Raw genomic sequence first — 26,308 nt, 5'->3', positions numbered from 1 at the left:
ATGTGGTGAGGATGCATTGAGGATAACAGTCAACCAGTGCACTATTTTTATTCAGCAATCACAAACCATCAAAATATCCCAACAACACTTGCAAAAGCTGGGTGCTTTTTTGTATGTAAATTGAGTTTTGTGTTCAACACTGTTATGGAACCTGGGCTACTTTCTCATGCACTAGACCTGGAACACCGCTCCTGCCATGCACACAAACATCCAAGATCACACCCAGGGCTGACCCATATTCAGTGCTGCTGTACATACATACAGACGTCCTAGACCAGGGATTCTCAACCATTTGATTATTATTTTATTCTAGAAAATTATATGGACCCTCGGGCCATATGAACAGTCCTAGACTTGTCATACTAATCTAGTTATGTCCCTTGCATGACTCCTCTCCTGTCATTTCATCACCTGAATGACAAACTCATAGAATTTACCCAAAAGTTATTAAGAGGATTCGATCTGAACAGTCTTGGAGGACCTTTGAAGGCTATGGGCAGAGCTCTTTCTTCCTTGAAAATAACTCAATGAGGGGTGGGGAGCGCTTTCTTTGGTCAGAACTATTATGCAACTTAGACAAGCCCAACCACAGGTCATACAGATTGAGTTATTTCCCTTTCATCACTCACTCTCCAGTCATATAATTTACCGAAGTGACAACCTCTTTGAATTCAATCCAAATGTGAACGACTAAAGTTGTTAATTATAATTCTTATTTCAATTAACGAGGAACAAAAATGATTAGTAATTTCTGTAACTATGTAGGTGTACCCCTCTGACTTTGTTTCCTCATAACTTTCAGAAAAATGGGTAATTTTTAATGAAATTTACTACAAATACTTTTCAGGGTAAATTATGGTGAGACTGGAATTGAAATGTCAATCTCCTGACACGGGACATAATTTTTGCAAAATTCCAAGTTTCATTTTGTATGTATATACGCAGCTATCTAAGATGTTATTATTATTGTTGTTCAGGTCACTGCTTGGAATCGAACTCGGAATCTTGGGTGTAGTAGCCAGCGCTCTGAACCACTACGCCATATGCCTGTGGTTAAGAGCGCGGGCTACTAACCCCAAGATACCAAGTTCAATTCCAGGCAATGACCTGAATAATAATAAAAAAAATAATATAGTAGTAGTAGTAGTAGTAGTACTAGTGGTAGTAGTCCAGTCAAAAATAGAACCTTTATCCCTTTCCCTGAGGGAGTTGGAAAGCAAACCCTCCCCCACCCACCACCATTTCTCTCAACTGGATCTTCTGCAATCCAGCTTTAATTTATCCAATTAAATTTATTTTCGAAATTAATAAATTAAGATCTTGAAATCCGTTTAAGCAATAACAACAGCAACAACTTTTTATTTTAATTATTATCAACTGACAACGAGTCGGGACAAACAGACAGACAGACAATGAGCAAGTGAGACAGGGAGGGGGAAGGAGAGGAAGTGTGACAGAGTAACCAAGAGAGAGAGAAAGGAGAGAGGCAGTGAGCAAGAGTGAAGGGAAGAGAGAGACAGACAGAATAGAGGGAGGGGGCAAGAAAAACATTAAAAGAAAAAGACAACAAAAGAAGAAAAAAAAAGAAAGGAAATGAGTTTTTCTGAATTTTTTGTCTTTTTTTTTTTTTAATCTCCGAAGAGGAATTTATTGAGTCAAGTGTCAGGAAGCTTTTCCGAGTTCTATCTTTTTCTGAATTGCTCTCGATGAATGGTAAATCATGGAATCGATGAGTCCCGCCACTGGAATACATAAAAACAAGAAGAAGACACACGATGAGAGGAAAGATTTAAATATACTGAATTTATGATTATTTGTGTTGGGCTTTTTTGGGGTTTTTGGGTTGTTTTTTTTTTTCACAAATGACAAGCATTTAATTTTAAAAATTAAGAAGGATCAAATAAGAAAAATTTTAAATCCTTCAAATTTCGAAATGGCAATGAAATATATCATCACCATCACTGCCATCTTCACCACCATCACCCCGACTACCATCATCTCCACTGCCATCATCATCATCACCACTACCATCATCATCATCACCACCACCGCCGCCATCATCATCATCACCCCACTACCACCGCCATCACCACCACCGCCATCATCACCACCACTACCATCACCACCATCATCACCACCGCCGCCATCATCATCATCATTACCACCATCATCATCCCCCACTACTATCACCATCACCATAATCACTTAGACATCCACTTTTCCATGCTTGCATGAGGTCAGATGGAAAATTCATTGATGCAGATTGTCTCTGGTCAAATAGCCATCTGGTCACCAATCCTCCCTGTTTCCAAGCAAAGTATTATTTCCTGGCCCCCACGGCCAGATATGTTCTTCACAGAAAACTGAAACAACCGGGACGCTCTTCCTGTCTCCAACCCCTATCGGTTTTCCAACCAAGGGAGATTTCTTTTCTTTTATTCTACAAGTCTTCAATAACACAGAGCATCAACAAGTAATGTAAACAACATCACCGTTTTCATTCAAATGGTGACAAGCATGGAACATCAACATCCAAACACACACACACATATATATATGATGGGCTTTGTACAGTTTTTGTCAACCAGATCCACTCAAAAGGCAGTAGGCGACAAACACAGACACACACACATATATACACATTTATACACACACACATATATACACATATTTATACATTACACATATATACACATACCTATATATATACACACACATACATATATACACATATACCTATATACACACACATACATATATACACATTTATACACACATATATACACATATACCTATATATACACACACATATATACACATATTTATACACACATATATATACACATATACCTATACGTGCATATATACATACAAAGAATGGGCTTCTTTCAATTTCCAACTACCAAATCCATTCACAAGGCTTTGGTCAGCCTGGGGCTGTAATAGAAGACACTTGCTCAAGGTGCCACACAATGGAACTGAACCTGGAACCATGTGGTTGGGAAGCAAACTTCTTACCACACAGCCACACTTAAGAAGGCCCCTGTATTTGAATGCCTATCACACATAATAATGAAATTGCATTACATAATCAGGTGTCACAGCACATTTCTATCCTTAGATACGTCTCTTGTAAGTCTTAAGAATGGTTAAGAGCCGGAACTGGAACGCAAATAAAATGCAAAAAAAAAAAAAAAACTAATAGCAACCAACTCAGAAGAGAAATGACAACCTGTTGTTATTAACAAGAATGCTTCATCAGCAAAGAGAGGTAAAATAAAACTCACCTGTAAATATCCCACCTATTATTGCACAGACACCTGTGAGAAAATGCATGAAAGATCTGCAAAAAAGAGGAGGATAGGGATCAAACATTATGAAGAACTTGGGGGACATTATAATTTTGTCATTATTAGTCTGGTGTAAGGTGGCGAGCTGGCAGAATCGTTAGCACGCTGGATGAAATGCTTAGCGGTTTTCACCCGTCGTTATGTCCTCGGTTCAAATTCCGCCAAGGTCGACTTTGCCTTTCATCCTTTCGGGGTCGATAAATAAAATAACCGGTTTTGCACTAGGGTCGATGTAATCGACTTAATCTCTTAGTTTGTCCCTTCTATGTTTAGCCCCCTGTGGGCAATAAAGAAATAAGAAAACTACTGAAGACTCTGTATTTAGGCAAAGAATATGATCCTAAACAAACCAAATTTAATGATAGCAATTAAAAAAAATGACATTAATTATACAAAAGTTAATCAAGTGAGATTATTTCACCTTTGAAATTATACCTCTTAATTATGTATATATAGTTCAAATGTGCAAAAAAACAAAAGAGAGAGACAGGTGAGGAAACAACAAAAATGGTGTATTAGTTTGATGCTGAGGAAAAATGGAAGAGTCTTTGATGTTTCGAGCCTTTGCTCTTCAGCAGAAAGGAATGAGGAAAGAAAATGGAGAGAGAAAAAAAAAACGTGGATTAACAGTTTCACATGTGAAATTGAGTGGGAGGGGAGATAATAGTAACCCAGCTTAAGTGTCTGTGTGTATGTATGCATGTGTGGGCAAGCATAAGATTACATATATATATATATTTCATGATTTTATATATAAATATATATATATATATATATACATACATATCGCCATGATTAACTGCTAACTCCACAAGTTTTTTTTTAATTCTCTCTCTATTTATTTCCTCGTGTTCCTTTCTGTTGAAGAGCGTAGGCTCGAAATGTAAAAAGATTTTCTTACTTTCCCGAGCGTCAAACTAATACACCTGCTTGTTGTTTATACACCAGTCTTCGTCTTTTGTTTTTCTGTAAATTTCAACTATGTATATATATCACCATGACCGACCAGGCTATCAGATGTTGCAACACATCACTGGTCACAATGCACTTCGCATTGTTTTAGCTTTCAAATGATGCCACCCCGCTGGCTAAGCGAGCAGGCCAACAGAAGAAAGAGTGAGAGAAAGTTGTGGTGAAAGAGTACAGCAGGGATCACCACCACCCCCTGTCAGAGCCTCGTGGAACTTTTAGGTATTTTCGCTCAATAAACACTCACAACACCCGGTCTGGGAATGAAACCGCAAGTCCACTGCCCTAACCACTGGGCCATTGCGCCTCCATGTATATATATATATATAAAAATACAAAATGGGACAAGAACGCAAAGCATCCAGAAGACGATACAAAAAATACGGACAGGTCATTCGAAGCCTTTAATTTTCAGTCGAGAACTGGATCATCCTCATAATTTCAGCTGATTAGTCTTGAGATTGCTCCAATCTGGCCAGCCCCAAGGTAAAACCAAGCTAAGAGCATTAGATTCCATAGACCAACTAATGTAAGAGAAAATAGAAAAGCAAGCAAGGGCAAGGTTGAAGAATTCTTGTCTCAGATATACTCACCTCTGTTTCTCTGTATAACTGACCATCATTGGAGAGAGTTCATACATAATGAACATTCCTGGTAGTCCAGAGTCGCCGAATCCTGAAGAGACCACTTTGGAATGTCGGGTCACTGAGAACTGGTTGCTATGCACAATCTGTAAAGTATACAATACATAAATAAACACCTGTATATTTTTATTATTATCATTATTATTATTATTATTATCGTTGCCGTCACCATTCAATGACCATGTTCCATGCTGACATGGGTCAGACAGTTTGACAGGATCCAACAGTCCAAGGACATCACGCACCAGCATGGTTTCTATGGCTGGATGCCCTTCCTAATCCTTTCTACTATAGGTACAAGGCCTTAAATTTGGAGGAGGGTGACAGTCAATTACATCGACTCCAATACGTAGCTGGTACTAAATTTGCATTATTTACATTCAATGGATATCTGTCCTCATCTTACACAACGTTCGGCTGATATACCTTCCAGCCTTCTTCAGGTGTCTTGGGGAAATTTTCGATGTTGTTAAGTTAAGTTTTTGGCTCAAAAAGCAAGGCGATGGAGTTATGTATAGGGGGTGAGGGTGTTCATGCAAAGAGTTCAGGCCATTTCTGGTCAAGAGAGACTTTGAACCGAGTGGTCATCGGCTTCTTCACTATCTCGTCCGGCAGCTTATTCCACGGCTCCGCAACCCGGACGGAGAAAGCCCCTCTCCTTCGATTGAGATGAAATCGTCGCAGGTAGAGCTTTTCGGAGTGACCCCTCAGCCGACGCTCTGGAGCAGGAGTGAAGAACAGCTCTTTCGAGAGGTTACACTTTCCGCTTATCATGTTGTAAGCAAGAATGAGATCACCACGGCGGTGGCGTTTGTCTAGAGATTGTTGTTATTATTATTGTTGTTCAGGTCACTGTGTGTGTGCATAACTGAAGCATCCGCATCAACTACAAAACTGAATCAAAGCTGCTACTCTGTGGTCACTCGGTGTGCTAAACATAACAGCTAAACCTAAACTGCCATCACTCAATGTAGTCCTACATAACTGTAAAACAACAGGAAATAGCAGCCAAATCCCCCTCAAATCACACCGGTTCTCACTGCATTAGATAAAGACATTGCTATAGCTCTAGATAACATGTACCATGAAGAAAGAAGGGATGGTCACAGCTGGAATGGTGCCTTAAACCACAGGTCTGCTGGATCAAGAGTTTACTTAGGGATACTCAGCCACAACAGCAACAAAGATGATTACTTACACTGCCATCAATTTTTACATACATTGTTGGTACGATCTTCACAAAATACTGAAACATCATTTGTTCTGCAAAAACACAAACAAAACAATAATTAAATAAATAAATATATAAGCAAATTAATTAGCAAGTGTAATTAGTAATTACAAATTAATTAGTAAGTGCATAAAAATGTCGGGTTTTTTTCTTTATATTATGATAGGCTCAGTCGTGGCTGAGTGGTTAAGAAGTTTGCTTTACAACCATGTGGTTTCAGGTTCAGTTCCACAGTGCAGCACACCTGGGGCCAGTGTCTTCTACTAAGGCCCCAGGATGACTAATGCCTTGTAAGTGAAGATGGAAGATGGAAACTCTAAAAGCATGCATTCATGCATGTATGTAAGTGTCTGTATATATATATATATATATCTTTCTTTTCTTTTACTTGTTTCAGTCATTTGACTGTGGCCATGCAGGAGCACCACCTTTAATCGAGCAACTCGACCCCGGCACTTATTCTTTGTAAGCCCAGTACTTATTCTATCGGTCTCTTTTGCCGAACTGCTAAGTGACGGGGACATAAACACACCAGCATCAGTTATCAAGCAATGTTGGATGGGACAAACACAGACACACACATATATATATATATATATATATACATATATACGACGGGCTTCTTTCAGTTTCCGTCTACCAAATCCACTCACAAGGCTTTGGTCGGCCCGAGGCTATAGAAGAAGACACTTGCCCAAGGTGCCACGCAGTGGGACTGAACCCGGAACCATGTGGTTGGTAAGCAAGCTACTTACCACACAGCCACTCCTGCACCTATATATATATATATATATATCGTTACTATTATGTTAAACTGTTGTATGTCGAAATTTGGCCAAATGTGTTTTTTTTTCCTCAATATATATTTTGCTTCCATTAGCCACTTCTTTTGGTCAAGCTGTATCTTTTGGTCATGCTGCTTCAGATGATGCCAAGACATCAAAAATTGCCAAAGTGTAGTACAACGGTTTTGCTATGGAAATAGTGAAACTATTTTTTCGTTTCCTGAAAAAGCAACGTTTTGGACTTACGACACTTTTGCATAATAGCAACGATATATATATATATATATATACCGGAGTAAACACATAAATGTGAAACAAGGTGGAAGAAAGAGTACTCAAATACCAGAGGTAGAGTAATATGCTTTATTTAAAAGCAGCAGAAATTCAACAAAAGCTGTTACTCGGAGTTTCACGTTCCCGTTCGTCGGACAGTTTTGTTAAAATAGAACCGAGATGACAATTCTATCGAGACTGTCCGACGAACAGGAACGTGAAACTCCGAGTAACAGCTTTTGTTAAATTTCTGCTGCTTTTAAATAAAACATATATATATGTAGGCGTAGGAGTGGCTGTGTGGTAAGTAGCTTGCTAACCAACCACATGGTTCCGGGTTCAGTCCCACTGCGTGGCATCTTGGGTGAGTGTCTTCTGCTATAGCCCTGGGCCGACCAATGCCTTGTAAGTGGATTTGGTAGACGGAAACTGAAAGAAGCCTGTCATATATATGTATATATATATATATGTATGTGTGTGTCTGCTGTGTTTGTCCCCCTAGCATCGCTTGACAACCGATGCTGGTGTGTTTACGTCCCCGTCACTTAGCGGTTCGGCAAAAGAGACCGATAGAATAAGTACTGAGCTTACAAAGAATAAGTCCCGGGGTCGATTTGCTCAATTAAAGGCGGTGCCCCAGCATGGCCGCAGTCAAAATGACTGAAACAAGTAAAAGAGAATATATATATATAGAGTGGTGAGGCCATGTAAAAAATATCCAGTCTACACTGTAAAGTGGTTGGCATTTGGAAGGGAATCCAGCCAAAACTGATCTCACCTGGGCTTCTGCCACATAAAGAATTGGAGAGAAAGTAGTAAAGGAAAAACAAGTTAGAGGTGAGAGAAAGGAAAAGAGACAGAAAGGGGAGAAAGAAAGAAAAAAGAAAGAGAGAGAGGGAAGAAAGAAGGAAAAAAGAAAGACAGAAAGAGAAGAGAGACAGGGAAGAAAGAAAGAGAGAAAGAAGGAAAAAAGAAAGACAGAACGGGAAGAAGGAAAGAGAGAAAGAAGGAAAAAAGAAAGAGAGAAAGAGAAGAAAGAAGGAAGGAAGAAGAAAGAAAGAAAGAAAGACAGAAAGGGAAGAAAAAAGAAAAAGAAAGAATAAAGAAAGAGAGAAAGAAAAAAGACAAAGAAAGAAAGGCGAAGCAGAAGAAGTGAAGGGAGACAACTATCAATCCGGAAGTGACGTTGAGAGAGGCCGGTGAGAGAGAGAGAAGAGGAGGCGAAGGTTCCCCTGGAAAGAAATCAGATTAATAATAGTCTGCTCTGTCTCTCGGGAATAAGATTGCACAAAGGATCGGGAGATTATCAGGTCTGTAAACACGCATCCATTCTCTCTTATGCAAACCAATTCCCTCCTCTAAATATCCATATTGCTGCTTTTTTAATATATATTATTTTTTCCTTCTACCAAACATGCCAACACTTTGCTTCTATTTTTCTTTGGTTTCAAGACAAACCTTGCCCCCATGCTGCTTTCTTTCACTAGTTTATAGTTTTGTAAACCCTTTAGCATATATATATATATGAACCGGCCCATACCTGACCTGACCCTAATAATCTACCTGTTTTATGGCCAGAGACCAAACCTGGCTTCTTGCCTCCTCTACCCGACAATGCCAAATGTTATTCTAAAATAATAAACCGTCGTATATATGTGTGTATATATATATATATATATATATATGTATTTCTTTATTGCCCTCAAGGGGCTAAACACAGAGGGGACAAACAAGGACAGACAATGGGATTAAGTCGATTACATCGATCCCCAGTGCGTAACTGGTTCTTAATTTATCGACCCCGAAAGGATGAAAGATATATATAGGTGTGTGTGTGTCTGTTTGTCTCCCCAACATCGTTTGACAACCGATGCTGGTGTGTTTACGTCCCCCTCCCCCCGTAACTTAGCGGTTCGGCAAAAGGGACGATAGAATAAATACTAGGCTTACAAAGAATAAGTCCTGGGGGTCGATTTGTTCGACTAAAGGCGGTGCTCCAGCATGGCCGCAGTCAAATGACTGAAACAAGTAAAAGAGAGTAACTCGTATCATCGAAATCTTGAAGCTACCAGATAATTCCTGATTAATTCCAAACCATAATTAAATAAGCAATACATCTGACAGAGTAATCCTGAATGCTAAAGGGTCAAGTCTGTTGTCTCCCTAATTTCGCTTTCTTAATTAATAATAATCATTATACAATAGTTTGTAAGTGAAGCACAAGGCCAGGGGTTGCTTTATCGATTATATCGACCCCAAATACTTGATTGGTACGTTATTTTATTTTATTGACCATGGAAAGATGAAAAGCAAGGTTGACCTCGGCGCCGGGATTTGGGAGTTTATTAACATCTCAAGGTTTCATTTAATACTAATTAGAAAAGTGCTGGAAGACAGTTGCAAGTCGGGTGGCAGACCTTTCGAACCGAAATGCCTCTCGAGTCTTCAGGGTACGAACAGCTGCCCTTTGTACTGTAATCTATATATTAACCTATATATATATATATATATATATATATATATATATGTGGAAGCATGCAATTAGACATAAATATTTATAGTGGGCATTCCTTCGGTTTGACTCGACAAAACGATAAGACTTCGCTTGTTTCCGTGTAAAATGAATGTAAAACCTTCTCACATACAAACTCCGATGTTCTTAATTATATGTATAAAAGCAAATATTAACGGTTAATATACATAAACTGTGTACTGACCACATTAATTAAATAACCAACTCAGTAATTATGCATCCACCTCTGCCCCCTGAAGGTTGTAAGAATCCGGCTTTTCGAAAGACCAGATCCTGGTTCCCTTAAAAGCATAATTCGTAATGAAGTCAGTCTCGACACAGAACTACAAGTTTATTAAAAGTACATTGAACTTTTTAAACTTTATTTGGAACAACCCGACTTTAATCATTTAGAGACGAATGAAAAATTAAAAAAAAAAGAAAGCTCTTTGTTTCCCATAACTCTGTTAATATCAACGATATACAATCATTAAATTGATTGCAATATTTGAATGCTATCATTTATAAATTTCATTACAGTAATATTTCACACTCGTTGTAATAATTCCAAACAGGCACGTGCATACACACATTATTGGATTTTCTCTCTCTTTCTCTCCTGGCCTGCCTTCATTCATAATTTCTAGCTTCTCTCGGTTTATATAATTCCAATGTCATTGAATCTTACAAGTAAAACACACTAAACATACACACACATATATATATTGTGTGTGTGTTTTGGAGGAATTTTGCTTTAAGTACCCCATGTAACCCCTCATAACTATTTTATTTTTTGAAATTGAAATTTTCAGAAAACTTTTGCGAATTTGTATTCTATACAGGGAAATTCACACGACTGTAGAAAACATTTAAAAAATTTTTTCTTGAATTTTTCGAATCTTTCTTTTAAAATCAGTTTAAAATACGGATTGTCCGAATTTTTGGCTCAAATCCCAGCAATCCCTTAAATGTGTTTATGAGGGGAAATATTACTGAAAAACAAACAATGTCAGTGACAAACGAGGAGGGCAGGAGGTGGTTGTGAGACGTGCTAAAAATAACAGCTAAATAGCTCAATCATCACCCCCCCAAAAATTTTCTTTTGTTTTTGCATAATGTATGAATCCCCGTATGTAGAACACAAATTCACAAACATTTACTAAAAATTACAAAAAATAAGAAAGTTCTGAGGGGTTTATATGACATGCATATAGCCCGTTTTTTTTTTTGTTTGTTTTTTTGTCCCTCCACCCCCATCTTATTTTTTGAAGGTTGTCCGAAATCTTAAAATATTATTCATTCTTCAAGATTTCTGCTCACCAAACTTTATAATAATGTAGGGGGAGATCTAAACGAAAAGACAAGACATCTATTTATTCACACACACACACTCGCACGTTGCCTTGTTTCTTTCCATTGCTAATTAATATACAGTGATACATCGAAATAGACCGTAAACTCCACAAAAAACAAAGCATGAATGAAGGCCAATAATGGTCTAGAAACAACAAATAGACTTTTATGTGTGTCTGTGTGTCTTCATTCATGCTGTGTGTATTATTGTATTTCATTTGAAAACCAGACAATCCGAAGACAACTACGTGACCTTCTCACTCGCTTTCATGGTCGTATTCCTCGCCTTTCCAGTCACCTCTCCACGCACTTACACTACTCGTTCAGAAAGGAGGGCCAGTTAGTTTGAATAACACAGACATGGTGTGTGTCTGTGTGTGTGAAATCATTGTTAAAAAGAACCATAGCACAAGATAAAAATCAGGCGCAAGTCTTTCGTGAAAAACCTAAATAACTGTAATTTCACCCTGACATACAAAACAGTGACATTCTTAACACCACCTCCTCCACCATCGCACCTTGTTCAAAAACCAAACGATAACAATTATATTCTCTTCCACTTCACCTATTTTTATTTATACCCTACATTTTTAGGTCTGACTATCGTGAGAGCTTGGTGTTGTTGTTGTTTAGCGCCCCAGATGGAGCAGACCTAGTCTTAGTCTTCAACGTCTGTTTATAATTCCTTTCCCGATACTACTTGAGAACAGTGGTCCCGGTGCGCGCACTCGCATACTCGCGTTAGCTAGTCGTGACTAGTCGATCCTTACTTTGTGTTTTTGTTTTATTTACTTTGTGTAAAAAAAATTATTTATTTTGTGTTTTATTTACTTTGCTAGGTAGTCGTTGTAGGATCGACTAGTCACGACTAGCTAGCGCGGATGCGCGACTACACGAGTGCGCGCACCGGGACCACTGTTCTCAAGTTGTACCTCCTTTCCCTGGTTTCAAATTTTGGACACAAGGCCAGTTATTTCGGAGGTGGAGAGAAGTCGATTACATCGACTCCGGGACTGAACTGGTACTTATTATATCGATCTCCGACAGGATGAAAGGCTAAGTCGACCTCTGCGGAATTTTAATTCAGAACGTAAAGACGGACGAAATGCTACAAAGCATTTTGTCCGGTGCTTTAACGATTGTGTCAGCTCACTGCCTTAACTATATTAAAATATTACATTGAACCGATGTACTTGGTTGGTGTTATTATATTACCAATACCGGAAAGGTGAATGAATAGCAAATTTGACTTCAGCGGGATTTGAACTCATAACGTTAAATGCCGTAACTAGAAGATACACAGTATTTCGTCCGATGCCCAACCGATTCTCCCAACACGTCGCTTAAAACGGTACCGTGTAAATGCGAGGTCAAAATTTCCGTTATCCAATGTTTATAACTCTTTTGCTTGTTTCAGTCAGTTGACTGCGGCCATGCTGGAGCATTCTATCGGTCTCTTTTGCCGAACCGCTAAGTGACGGGGACATAAACACACATCGGTTGTCAAGCAATGCTAGGGGGACAAACACAGACACACAAACATACACGCACACACATATATATATATATACGACGGGCTTCTTTCAGTTTCCGTCTACCAAATCCACTCGCAAGGCTTTAGTCAGTTTGAGACTATAGTAGAAGACACTTGCCCAAGGTGCCACGCAGTGGGACTGAACCCGGAACCATGTGGTTGGTAAGCAAGCTACTTACCACACAGCCACTCAACTTTTGTTGATAAAGTGGAATTGAAACCATTTGATGGCGTGGGGGTGGGGGTCCTGAGCTTGGAATATAGCAGCAGATGAAATATCGCTAATCCTGGCATGCTAAACGCCAACTTAATAATGTGAAACATTTTATGGAATTCTTCATTTTTAAAATTAATTGAATCAAAAGTTAGAGTTCCAACAGGAATATGCCAACAAAACGGTTAATAATGAAAAAGTTATTTTACTAAATTTTTCACCATTTTAAAAAATTTTTGAAACAAAGATAGCGTATTTCCAAAGAGATATGGTAGCAAAAGAGGTAATTAAATTCTTTTGTTTGTTTCAGTCATATGACTGTGGCAATGCTGGAGTCAAGCAAATCGACCCCCAGCAATTATTCCCTGTAAGCCTAGTGCTTATTCTATCAGTCTCTTTTGCTGAACTGCTAAGTGACGGGGACGTAAACACACCAGCATCGGTTGTCAAGCAATGTTGGTGGGGTCCAACACAGACGCACAAACATATACACACACCTACATACATTTATACGACGGGCTTCTTTCAGTTTCCGTCTACCAAATCCACTCACGAGGCTTTGGTCGGCCCGAGGCTATAGAAGAAGACACTTCCCCATTTCACTGTGGCCATGCTGGAGTACTGCCTTTAGTCGAGCAAATTGACCCCAGGACTTATTCTTTGTAAGCCTAGTACTCATTCTATCGGTCTCTTTTGTTGAACTGCTAAGTCACGGGGACATAAACACACCAGCATCAGTTGTCAAGCGATGTTGCGGGGACAAACACAGACACACAAACATATACACACACACATATATATATACATATATACGACGGGCTTCTTTCAGTTTCCATCTGCCTAATCCACTCATATGGTTTTGGTCGGCCCGAGGCTATAGCAGAAGACACTTGCCCAAGGTGCCACGCAGTGGGACTGAACCTGGAACCATGTGGCTGTAAGCAAGCTACTTACCACACACCCACTATGCCTGAAATTTGTGGGGAGGGATTTAGTCAATTACTTTGACCCCCCCCCCACTCTCCCCAGCAGAATTTGAACTCTGAATATGAAGTCAGAAGAAATGTCACTAAGCATTTTCTCCAGGGCAGTGACAATTCTGCCAGCTTACCACCTTAAACAGGGGTTAATAAGCTTTTCTACTAAAGGCCACAAGGCCTGAAATTTTGTGGGAGTGGCCTAGTTGATTACATCGACCTCAGTCTTCAGCTGGTACTTATTTTATTAACCCCAAAAGGGGGGGAAGGCAAAGTTGACATCGGTTGTATTTGAACTCGGAACATAGACAGACGAGATGTTGCTAAGCATATTTTTAGAATGACATTGTAGGGTAGGTGTGAGAGGCTGGATCTGGTCAGTTTTAACATAAAGCAGGTAGAAAATTTGGGCCGGATTAAATGTTAAGGGTTAAAATATATAGACTTCGGTCATTTTAGCTTTAAGAATCGTTTTATTTAGGAATAAAAGTTCCTTATTCAGTGGCCTGAAAGATGCTTTTTTTTCCTTCTAAAATAAAGGCGGCGAGCTGGCAGAACCGTTAGCATGCGGGGTGAAATGCGTAGCCATATTTCATCTGCCATTACGTTCTGAGTTCAAATTCCACCGAGGTCAACTTTGCCTTTCATCCTTTAGGGGTCGATAAAATTAAGTACCAGTTACACAGTGGGGTCGATGTAATCGACTTAATCCGTTTGTCTTCTCTATGTTTAGCCCAAACAAAAGAAAAAATTACCCCAGGTCTCATATACCTGTGCATTTTTTTATCCATTCAAATACAGTATGATAACCATTAATTATGTTGCTGGTGCCATGTAAAAAGCACCATCTGAATGTGGTTGATGCCAGTACCCCCCGACTGGCTCCTGTATTGGTGGCACATAAAAAGCGCCATCCGAACGTGGATGATGCTAATACCCCCTGACTGGCCCCTGTGCTGGTGGGACATAAAAAGCACCATCCGAACGTGATTGATGCCAGGCCCGCCTGACTGGCTCCTGTGCCGGTGGCATGCAAAAAGCACCCACTACACTCTCAGAGTGGTTAAGGGTAGGAAGGTCATCCAGCTGTAGAAACATTGCCAGATCAAGACTGGAGCCCGGTGCAGCCACTGGTTTTCCAGCCCTCAATCAAACCATCCAACCCATGCCAGCATGGAAAACGGACATTAAATGATGATGATACACTCTGTAAAGTGGCTGGCATTAGGAAGAGCATCCAACCATAAAAACCAAGCCAAAATAGACATTTAGAGCCTGGTGGAGCTCTCCAGCCTTGCCAACTCCTATCAAACCATCCGGGCTTGGAAAATGGCCATTGAATTCTAAGATTAACCCTAATTTTTTTATTTGATTTTCTTCTTTTAATAAACGTTTTCACAAATTTTTGGTTACAATGTCTGTTTATTTTCCTTCTAGTATCCTCTAAATCATGGCTGGAGTTAGCTGTTTTGACCGTATAAAAGTTGGCTTCATGATAGGAATGTGTGTTGGAATGGCATCAGGAGCATTATTTGGTGGATTTTCTGCACTTAGGTAAGACAAAAATCAACAATATATAACTTAATTTAACTGGTGCTTAATTTATCGACCCCAAAAGGATGAAAGGTAACGTCAACCTCGGCAGAATTTGAACCCAGAACGTAACAGCAGACAAAATACTGCAAAGCATTTCACAAGTTTCTTACCACACAGCCATGCCTGTGCCAGTGTAGATCTAAAATTACTGTAATTAAATTATAATCTGTCTGTGAAATTCATACATTTCTGCCCCACCTTTTTTGGGGTTTTTTTTTCAAAGAAACACATTGTTCTTAAGAATTATTTTAGCTGATGATTCTGTTACTTGTTTCAGTCACTTGACTGTGGCCATGCTGGAGCACTGCCTTTAGTCAAACAAACTGACTCCAGGACTTCTTTGTAGGTCTAGTACTTATTCTGTTGGTTTCTTTTGCCGAACCGCTAAGTTACAGGGACATAAACGCACCAACATCAGTTGTCAAGCGATGGAGGGGGGACAAACACAGACACACAAATACATATATAAGTTCAGTAAAATTTAGTATCAGATGAATATGGTACTTAAGTTAAAGGCACCAGAATTTGGCATGGTATTATCCATATAATTCAAATGGGGTGATTATAATCCTTGTTGCTTATTTTGATATATATATATATATATGGTGGTGCCACAGCTCAAGAGCTGAAACTGGAAAACATAAACATATGTGTGTGTGTATATATATATATATTTGATGGGCTTCTTTCAGTTTCTGTCTACCAAATCTGTTCACATGGCTTTGGTTGGCCCAAAGTTATAGCAGAAGACACTTGCCTAAGGTGCCACGCAGTGGGACTGAACCCAGAACCATGTGGTTGGGAAGCAAGCTTCTTACCAGACAGCCACTCATTGTTAACTTTTTCACCTAGATTTACTGCCATGCTGGAGTTTTATTTTATTTATTTTAATGGCTGGGCCTGGTGCAGCCTCCTGGACCAGTTGAACCAGTTGAACCGTCCAGACCCCAGTTGAACCGTCCAACCCATGCCAGCATGGAAAGCGGATGTTAAACGACGATGATGATGACTTTATCTTTTTGTATGTATTGTATATATTTATTGATTTATCGGACCATCAAAAAATATTTATAAAATATATTTTCATTTCATTTCCAGATTTGGTTTACGGGGCCGAGAACTGGTTCAGAATGTGGGCAAAACAATGGTTCAAGGAGGCGGAACATTTGGCACATTTATGGCAATCGGAACGGGTATACGATGCTAGAATTAGAACAGCATCCAACCAGATACTTTAAATTTATTTCAATGACTCTTCCACCATTTCCCTCTCTGCTTCATCTGGAGTAATAACAACAATGATGGTGGTGATGTTGACAAACTGTGTATGACCAGACAAGAAGGACTGATATTTTATAATAAAGTTTACCAAAAATTTATCGTTTCTTAGATCTTACTTTCTTTTCATCATCATCATCATCATCACCGTGGCTGTGTGGTAAGTAGCTTGCTTACCAGCCACATGGTTCCGGGTTCAGTCCCACTGCGTGGCATCTTGGGCATGTGTCTTCTACTATAGCCCCGGGCCGACCAATGCCTTGTGAGTGGATTTGGTAGACGGAAACTGAAAGAAGCCCGTCGTATATATATATATATATATATATATATAATATATATATATATATATATATATATATATATATGCGTGCGTGTATGTTTGTGTGTCTGTGTTTGTCCCCCTAGCATTGCTTGACAACCGATGCTGGTGTGTTTATGTCCCCGTCACTTAGCGGTTCGGCAAAAGAGACCGATAGAATAAGTACTGGGCTTACAAAAGAATAAGTCCCAGGGTCGAGTTACTCGACTAAAGGCGGTGCTCCAGCATGGCCGCAGTCAAATGACTGAAACAAGTAATAGAGTAAAAGAGTATCCGTTTTCCATGCTGGCATGGGTTGGACGGTCTGAGTGAAAGCTAGTAAGCTGGGGAGTTTGTACCAGGTTCCAGTCTGATTTTGTGTGATTTTTACAGCTGGATGCCCTTCCTAATGTCAACCACTATAAGTGTGCAATGGGTGCTTTTCATGTGCCACCGGCATGGGTGCACTTTAATACTTTGCATGTACCATATCCTTGCGTTGACCTTTTTTTCTCTCTGTTTATTTTGATTAATTATATGTACGTGATCACGTAACAGACCAGGCTATCGGATGTTGTTACACATCACTGGTCATGTGATTGAGTGTGCCGTGTCTCTTTGCTTTGACATCACAAGGTATTTCGAAATGAATGTCACCATCATACAGTAATGTCTTTCATTTCCAATATTCTGTGAAAGTCAGCTGGTAGAATTGTTAGCACGCTGAGCAAAATGCTTAGTGGTATTTCGTCTGCCGTTATGTTCTGAGTTCAAATTCCGCCACGGTCGACTTTGCCTTTCATCTTTTCGGCGTCGATTAAATAAATACCAGTTATGCACTGGCGTCGATATAATCGACTTAATCCGTTTGTCTGTCCTTTCTGTGTTTAGCCCCTTGTGGGTAGTAAAGAAATAGTTATTTCGTTCATCCTAACGTTCTGAGTTCAAATTCTGCCGAAGTCGATTTTTGCCTTTCATCCTTTCGGGATCGATTAAATAAGTACCAGTTACACACTGGGGTCGATATAATCGACTTGATCCGTTTGTCCTCTTTGTGTTTAGCCCCTTGTGGGTAGTAAAGAAATAGGTCTTTCGTCTGCCGGTACGTTCTAAGTTCAAATTTTGCCGAGGTCGACTTTGCCTTTCATCCTTTCGAGGTCAATTAAATAAGTACCAGTTACGTACTGGGGTCGATATAACTGACTTAATCCGTTTGTCTGTCCTTGTTTGTCCCCTCTGTGTTTAGCCCCTTGTGGGTAGTAAAGAAATAGGCATTTCATCTGCCGTTACGTTCTGAGTTCAAATTCTGCCGAGGTCGACTTTGCCTTTCATCTTTTTGGGGTTGATTAAATAAGTACCAGTTATGCACTGGGGTTGATGAAATCGACTTAATCCCTTGTTTAGCCCCCTGTGGGCAATAAAGAAATAATATTCTGTGAAAGCTCAAGGTGGCAAGCTGGCAGAATTGCTGGCAGGCAAGGCAAAGTGCTTAGCAACATTTTGTCTGTCTTTACATTCTGAGTTCAAATGTCACCAAGGTCAGTTTTGCATTTCATCCTTTCGGGGTCGATAAAATAATTACCAGTTGTGTACTGGGGTCAGTGTAATTGATTTACTCCTTCCTTGAAATTGTTGGCCTTCTGTCAAAGTTTGAAATCAATATTGTGTGAAAGCTTGGAAACAGGTGAGGATTGGCAACAGGAAGGGCATCCAGCCGTAGAAAAATCTGCCTCCAGTAAATTCCGTCTGACCCATGCAGGCATGGAAAAAGCAGATGTTAAGACGAGGGGGAGGATGATGATGACAATCCTTAACAACGTTCTTCAAGAGTTAACCCCACTTTTTTCTTTGAAAAATGACAAATACAAAACAAGGCAAAAGGAAAATAAAAGATTTAAAAATACAAGTATAGGCCATGAAAGCCAACTAAGCTGCTGAAGACAGAAAAGAACATATATATATAGTGATATGTTTTTTATTGAACTGTTTTGCTGAACTGTTAGGGGGGACATAAACACACTAAAACCAATTGTCAACTGCTTATATATCATCATCATCATCATTTAACGTCCATTTTTCCAGGTTGGCATGGGTTAGATGGTTTTGACCAGGGATGGTAAGCTGAGGGTCTGCACCAAACTCCAGCCTGATTTAGCATGGTTTCTATAACTGGACGCCCTTCCTAATGCCAACCACTTTACAGAGTGTAATGGGTGTTTTTATGTGCCAGTTGTGTGGCACCAGTATCCACCACGGCTACAATTTCACTTGGCTTGATGAGAGCAGGGCATATTGCCAAAGGTCTTGGCTGTTTGTCATTGCCTCTGTGAGGTCCAATCATGCCACTGGCATTGACCACATTGCTTCCATGAGGTCCAAAGCTTGAAAGGTGCTTTTTACGTGCCACAGACACAGGTACTAGTTATGTGACACCAGCGTCAGCCACGATTACTATTTCACTTGGCTTGACGACTCTTCTCCAAAGGTCTCGGTCACTAGTCATTACCTCTATGAGGCCCAACGTTCGAAGATCATGCTTCACCACATTGTCCTGTCTTCCTGAGTCGACCTCTACCTCTATTGCAGGTTCTCTCCAGGTAGAGGTAGTACTTCTTTAGACAGCTGTCCTCATCCATACACATCACATGACCATAGCAGTCTTCTTTCAGTTTGTCTACCAAATCCACTCAGCCTTGGATTATAATAAAATACATTGTCTGAAGGTACTATGCAGTGGGGCTGAATTCAAACCCACATGGTTGCAAAATGAGCTTCTTAGCCACATGGCCACATGGTTGCAAAGTGAGCTTCTTAACCACATGGCCACATGGTTGCAAAGTGAGATTCTTGGCCACATGGTTGCAAAGTGAGATTCTTGGCCACATGGTTGCAAAGTGAACTTGTTAACCACATGGTTGCAAAATGAGCTTCTTAACCACATGGCCACATGGTTGCAAAGTAAGCTTCTTAACCACATGGCCACATGGTTGCAAAGTGAGCTTCTTAACCACATGGCCACATGGTTGCAAAGTGAGCTTCTTAACCAAATGGCCACATGGTTGCAAAGTGATCTTCTTAACCAAATGGCCACATGGTTGCAAAGTGTGCTTCTTAACCAAATGGCCACATGGTTGCAAAGTGTGCTTCTTAACCAAATGGCCACATGGTTGCAAAGTGATCTTCTTAACCAAATGGCCACATGGTTGCAAAGTGATCTTCTTAACCAAATGGCCACATGGTTGCAAAGTGATCTTCTTAACCAAATGGCCACATGGTTGCAAAGTGAGCTTCTTAACCAAATGGCCACATGGTTGCAAAGTGATCTTCTTAACCAAATGACCACATGGTTGCAAAGTGAGCTTCTTAACCAAATGGCCACATGGTTGCAAAGTGTGCTTCTTAACCAAATGGCCACATGGTTGCAAAGTGATCTTCTTAACCAATGGCCACATGGTTGCAAAGTGATCTTCTTAACCAAATGGCCACATGGTTGCAAAGTGATCTTCTTAACCAAATGGCCACATGGTTGCAAAGTGATCTTCTTAACCAAATGGCCACATGGTTGCAAAGTGATCTTCTTAACCAAATGGCCACATGGTTGCAAAGTGATCTTCTTAACCAAATGGCCACATGGTTGCAAAGTGATCTTCTTAACCAAATGGCCACATGGTTGCAAAGTGATCTTCTTACCAATGGCCACATGGTTGCAAAGTGATCTACTTAACCAAATGGCCACATGGTTGCAAAGTGATCTTCTTAACCAAATGGCCACATGGTTGCAAAGTGATCTTCTTAACCAAATGGCCACATGGTTGCAAAGTGATCTTCTTAACCAAATGGCCACATGGTTGCAAAGTGTGCTTCTTAACCAAATGGCCACATGGTTGCAAAGTGAGTCACATGGCCACATGGTTGCAAAGTGTGCTTCTTAGCCACATGGCCACATGGTTGCAAAGTGTGCTTCTTAGCCACATGTCCACATGGTTGCAAAGTGTGCTTCTTAGCCACATGTCCACATCGTACATTGGCGTGCTTTGTCCACATGTTCAGAATGCACCAAAAGGAATGAAAAATCAAGATGCAATAATGGAAGGAAGGAAAGGCGGAAGGAGTGAAAGAAAACGAAAATGCTGACCTTTGTCTGCCATTACGTGTACACCATCCAATGGATTCATAATTCCTGGATAAGGTTTCCCAAACGATAATGTCTTCACTTTGTGTGTCATGTTAAACTGGAAAAAAAGAAAAAAAACAAAAGAAACAGAAAACATAAAATTTTGTTCTTGTTTTTTCTTTCTTTTTGTAATCAGATTCATTTTATGCAAATTTCTTTAACAAAAATTGATTAAGAATTCTTTGACTCCACTGTCATCATTTTAATATCCACTTTTCCATGTTAAAATGATTCAGGTGGAATTTGCTAATTTGTTTCAAGTAGATTTTCTACAGCTGGATGCCCTTCCTGTGGCTGACCCTCACATGTTCCCACCATAAAGTAATGAGTAAAAACAAATGGCTCTTACCTTTTGTCCACCCAGAGATTGCAAATCATGAACTGAAATAGAGAAAGAAGTAGGAACAAATATTAGACATTGTGGACACCAATTTGAGACAGAAAGAGGCAGGTATTTCCAATAACAACAACATCATCACCATTGTTCTAAAGTGTCAGCTAAATTGGTTCATATAAAATTTAGGCACAGGAATGTTCATGTGGTTAAGAAGTTTGCTTCCCAACCACAAGGTTTTGGGTTCAGTCCCACTGCATGGCACCTTGGTCAGGTGTCTTCTACTATAGCTTCAAGCTGACCAAAGATTTGTGAGTGGATTTGGTAAACAAACTGAAAGAATGTTGCTGAGTAGGAATAATGTTATCCCAGTATGAGGGATAACACCAACCTGTGTGTGAATATGACACTAATTTGTGTGCAGGTATAAGGGTACATGAAATGACACCAATCGCAATATGTGGGATAACACCAGCCTCAGTATGGAGGTTAATAGCAACATTAGCATGTGTGATGACACCAACCACAAGGCATGGGATAACACCAATCACAGTGTGTGGGGGATAACATTAACCATAGTGTATCCAGGTTAACACCAATGTTGTTGCATTGGGACAATATCAGTTGCGATGGGTGGGATACCACCAACCTGTTTGCAAATATGACACATGCATGTGTGTGGGTATAAGGGTACACAAAATATTACTAATCACAGTCTTTGGGATAATCCACATTTTTAGTATGTGGGTTAACACCAACCACAGCATATAGGTTAACACCAATCACTGTGTGTGGGATAACATTAGCCTTAGTGTGTGGGTTAACACCAACCACTGCGTATGGGTTAACACCGATCACAGTGCGTGTGGGATAACATTAGCCTTAGTGTGTGGGTTAACACCAACCACTGCGTATGGGTTAACACCGATCACAGTGCGTGTGGGATAACATTAGCCTTAGTGTGTGGGTTAACACCAACCACTGCGTATGGGTTAACACCGATCACAGTGCGTGTGGGATAACATTAGCCTTAGTGTGTGGGTTAACACCAACCACAGCGTATGGGTTAACACCAATCACAGTGCATGTGGGATAACATTAGCTTTAGTGTGTGGGATAACATCAACCACTGTGTGTGTGTGTGTGTGGGCTCAAACTAAACTCAGCATGGAGGGATAACATTAACCTCAACAAGTGCAGAGACTGTCATTCCATGGCCACACCAACCTCAACATGTGGTACATTCTAAGACAACTTACCATGTACGTGGTGCTGATTAAAACTTTTCCCAGGTGCAAAATGGAAATTTCCAGCAACCTGAAAAACAAGACAAAACAATCAACATAAATAATATAAACATTCTTGATCCCCCCCCCACTCCATCCATCCTTGCCATACATCCTCATCCTCATCATTTAACACCTGTCATCAATGTTGGCAGTTCATGGGGTGTTTTCTGTACATTTTCGGTGTTTATTGTACCTGTGCATCTTCCATATACAAAAGTTATTTTCCCCATTAACCTTCATCTGATATTGCTGCACCTTTTATGTGACCAAAGCTTACACCAGGTGCATCTTATGGAGTTTCTACCTATGCCTTTCCTACAGATTAGACAGGGCCATCTACCTGAAGGGATTGTGATTTGTCTGCCTTCCTACTTACTACAACTTTGGTTTTTGCCACGGACATATGAGGTAGTGGTTAAGAGCGCAGGCTTACTAAACCCAATATTCCGAGTTCGATTCCAAGCAGTGACCTTAACAATAATAATAATAATAATAATAATAATAGCATCGAAAAATACCTTAGGAATGAGAACCCAGGTTCGAAATTTCCCCAAGACACCTGATGAAGGCTGGAGGGTATATCAGCCAAAATGTTGTGTTAACAACAAACAAGATGAGGACAAATATCCATCAAATGTAAATAGTGTATATATATATATATATATATATATATATATGGGCCATGTATAGGGACGCCGCTAGTAGGGTGAGGGTTGGAAATGAGTACAGTGAAGAATTCCGGGTAGAGGTAGGGGTCCACCAAGGCTCAGTACTCAGCCCCCTCCTATTTATCTTAGTCCTCCAGGCAATAACGGAGGAATTCAAGACAGGATGCCCTTGGGAGCTCCTCTATGCTGATGACCTTGCTCTAATTGCTGAGTCGCTATCAGAACTGGAGGAGAAGTTTCAGGTGTGGAAACAAGGATTAGAATCGAAGGGCCTCAGAGTCAATCTAGCTAAAACCAAAGTCGTAATCAGTAGGAAGGTAGACAAATCACAAACACCTTCAGGTAGATGGCCCTGCTCGATCTGTAGAAAAGGTGTAGGTAGAAACTCTATAAGATGCACCAAGTGTAAGCATGGACACATAAGAGGTGCAGCAATGTCAAAGGAAGGCTAACTAGGAAGATGGTTTTTGTATGTGGCAGATGCTCAGGAACAATAAACACTGAAAATGCTCTAGACCAACTTCCGTCACTTTCCAGGGAGAAAAACTAGAAATAGTTGATAGTTTCCGTTACCTAGGTGACCAAGTCAGCAGCGGGGGCGGGTGTGCTGAAAGTGTAACTGTAGAGTAAGAATAGCTTGGGCAAAGTTCAGAGAGCTCTTACCCTGCTGGTGACAAAAGGCCTCTCGCACAGAGTGAAAGGCAGACTGTATGATGCGTGTGTACGAACAGCCATGCTACATGGCAGTGAAAATGGGCCGTGACTGCTGAGGATATGCGTAAGCTCGCTAGAAATGAAGCCAGTATGCTCCGATGGATGTGTAATGCCGGTACTCACACTCGGCAGAGTGTAAGTACCTTGAGAGAAAAGCTGGACCTAAGAAGCATCAGTTGTGGTGTGCAAGAGAGACGTTTGCGCTGGTATGGTCATGTGGCGAGAATGGATGAAGATAGTTGTGTGAAAAAGTGCCACACCCTAGCGGTTGAGGGAACTGTGGAAGAGGCAGACCCAGGAAAACCGGGACGACTTGGTGGTGAAGCACGACCTTCGAACTTTAGGTCTCACTGAGGAAATGACTAGAGACCGAGACCTCTGGAAGTGTGCTGTGCGCGAGAAGACCCGGCAGGACAAGTGAGTCCACAACCCGTGGCCTTCTACATGAGATGGAGCCAGCCTACGTATGCATACCTTCCCTTCTTGGGACACAAAACTCTACTTGTGAAGACGTGTTGAGGCAAGTGAGGATCAGAATCAAAATCGATCAATGGAAATTGCGGATGTGCTACCAGTGCCGGTGGCATGTCGAAACTCTGCTTGTGAAGACCCATTGAGGCAAGTGAGGATCAGAATCGAAATCGATCAATGGAAATCGATCAATGGAAATGGCAGATGTGTTACCAGTGCCGGTGGCATGTAAGAGAACTTTCCGTTTCGCGACCGTTGCCAGCACCGCCCGTTTCGTGTCCGTTGCCAGCCTCGCCTGGCCCTCGTGCGGTGGCACATAAAAAGCACCATCCGTTCGTGGCCGTTTGCCAGCTCTGTCTGGCACCAGTGCGGGTGGCACGTAAAAAGCACCCACTACACTCACGGAGTGGTTGGCGTTAGGAAGGGCATCCAGCCGTAGAAACACTGCCAGATTTGACTGGGCCTGATGAAGCCTTCTGGCTTCACAGACCCCAGTAGAACCGTCCAACCCATGCTAGCATGGAAAACGGACGCTAAATGATGATGATGATGATATATATATATGTGTGTGTGGTGTGTGTGTGTGTGTGTGTGTGTGTGTATTAACAAAATAGATAAGCAGTGTAATAAATCTTTAATCTTTAATCTTTTACTTGTTTCAGTCATTTGACTGCGGCCATGCTGGAGCACCGCCTTTAATCGAGCAAATCGACCCCGGGACTTATTCTTTTGTAAGCCCCAGTACTTATTCTATCGGTCTCTTTTGCCGAACCGCTAAGTAACGGTTGTATTTTGTAATAGTTACAATTAACTCATAACTAAAACTACTACTACTACTACTATTACCACTGCCACCCTTCTTGAAAGGGATGCCCCAGCATGGCCACAACTCAATGCCCGAAAACACTAAAAAAGAATGACTGTAACACTGACTTATGGCAACTTCTTATCTCTTAATCTATTTCTTCGGTTCTTGGCTGTCTGTGTGTCACTTGACCTCCATTAACAGTGCCATTGAAACCCCATCCAACAATGTGTTGTTATCCGTGACAACAGCCTTGTCTATTTGTCTCTCTCTCTCTCTCTCTCTCTCTCTCTCTCTCTCTCTCTCGGTTGCTCTTCCTCCCTCTCTTCCTCTCTCTTTCTCTCCGGTTGCATCTGTGTCCTGATAAAATGTTGATTTGTGTCTGTCTGTACTCAGTAGAAAAACCATATTTTAAAATATGTAGAATGTCACTGCAGTGAGGTGGTGGTGGTGGTGGGGATGAAATAGAAAGAGAAAGGGAAAAGGAAAGAAAGAAAGACAAAGGAGGAAAGAAAGAAAGAAGGGAAGAAGGAAGGAAAGAAAGAAAGAAAGGGGGAGAGAAGGAAAGACGGAAAGAAAGATAGAAAGAAGGAAGGAAGGAAAGAAAGAAAGAGGAGAAGGAAAGACAGAAAGAGGGGGAGAGAAGGAAAGACAGAAGAAAGGGGGAGAGAAGGAAAGACAGAAGGAAAGAAAGAAAGAAAGAAAGAGGGAGAGAGGAAAGACAGAAGAAGGGGGAGAGAAGGAAAGACGAAAGAACGGGGGAGAGAAGGAAAGACAGGAGGAAAGAGAAAAAAAAAAGAAAGAAAGAGGGAGAGAAGGAAAGACAGAAAGAAAGGGGG

The 26,308-nt window shown here is 40.7% G+C and overlaps 1 protein-coding gene across 2 annotated transcripts in view; it reads right to left on the bottom strand.

The window, feature by feature from the left end:
• Positions 1–1,596: 1,596 nt before the first annotated feature.
• LOC115223973 (endoplasmic reticulum-Golgi intermediate compartment protein 3) overlaps positions 1,597–26,308 on the bottom strand; it is a 70,638-nt gene continuing 45,926 nt past the window's right edge. The window contains exons 8-14 of one of the 2 annotated variants that reach the window (XM_029794735.2): positions 22,782–22,839; positions 21,538–21,569; positions 21,150–21,246; positions 6,162–6,226; positions 4,913–5,049; positions 3,288–3,343; positions 1,597–1,742 (exon numbers count right to left, since the gene is read on the bottom strand). In XM_029794735.2, the coding sequence (XP_029650595.1) occupies positions 1,663–1,742; positions 3,288–3,343; positions 4,913–5,049; positions 6,162–6,226; positions 21,150–21,246; positions 21,538–21,569; positions 22,782–22,839 (525 nt within the window). In that variant the 3' untranslated portion in view covers positions 1,597–1,662. The remainder of the gene's footprint in view (positions 1,743–3,287; positions 3,344–4,912; positions 5,050–6,161; positions 6,227–21,149; positions 21,247–21,537; positions 21,570–22,781; positions 22,840–26,308) is intronic. The other variant, XM_029794736.2, reaches the window with a different exon arrangement.

Source organism: Octopus sinensis, linkage group LG24 (genome assembly GCF_006345805.1).
Source record: "Octopus sinensis linkage group LG24, ASM634580v1, whole genome shotgun sequence".
NCBI classification, from domain to species: Eukaryota; Metazoa; Mollusca; class Cephalopoda; order Octopoda; family Octopodidae; genus Octopus; species Octopus sinensis.
The sequence above is the reverse complement of the archived record's forward strand: the minus strand, read 5'-3'. Positions and strand labels throughout refer to the sequence as shown.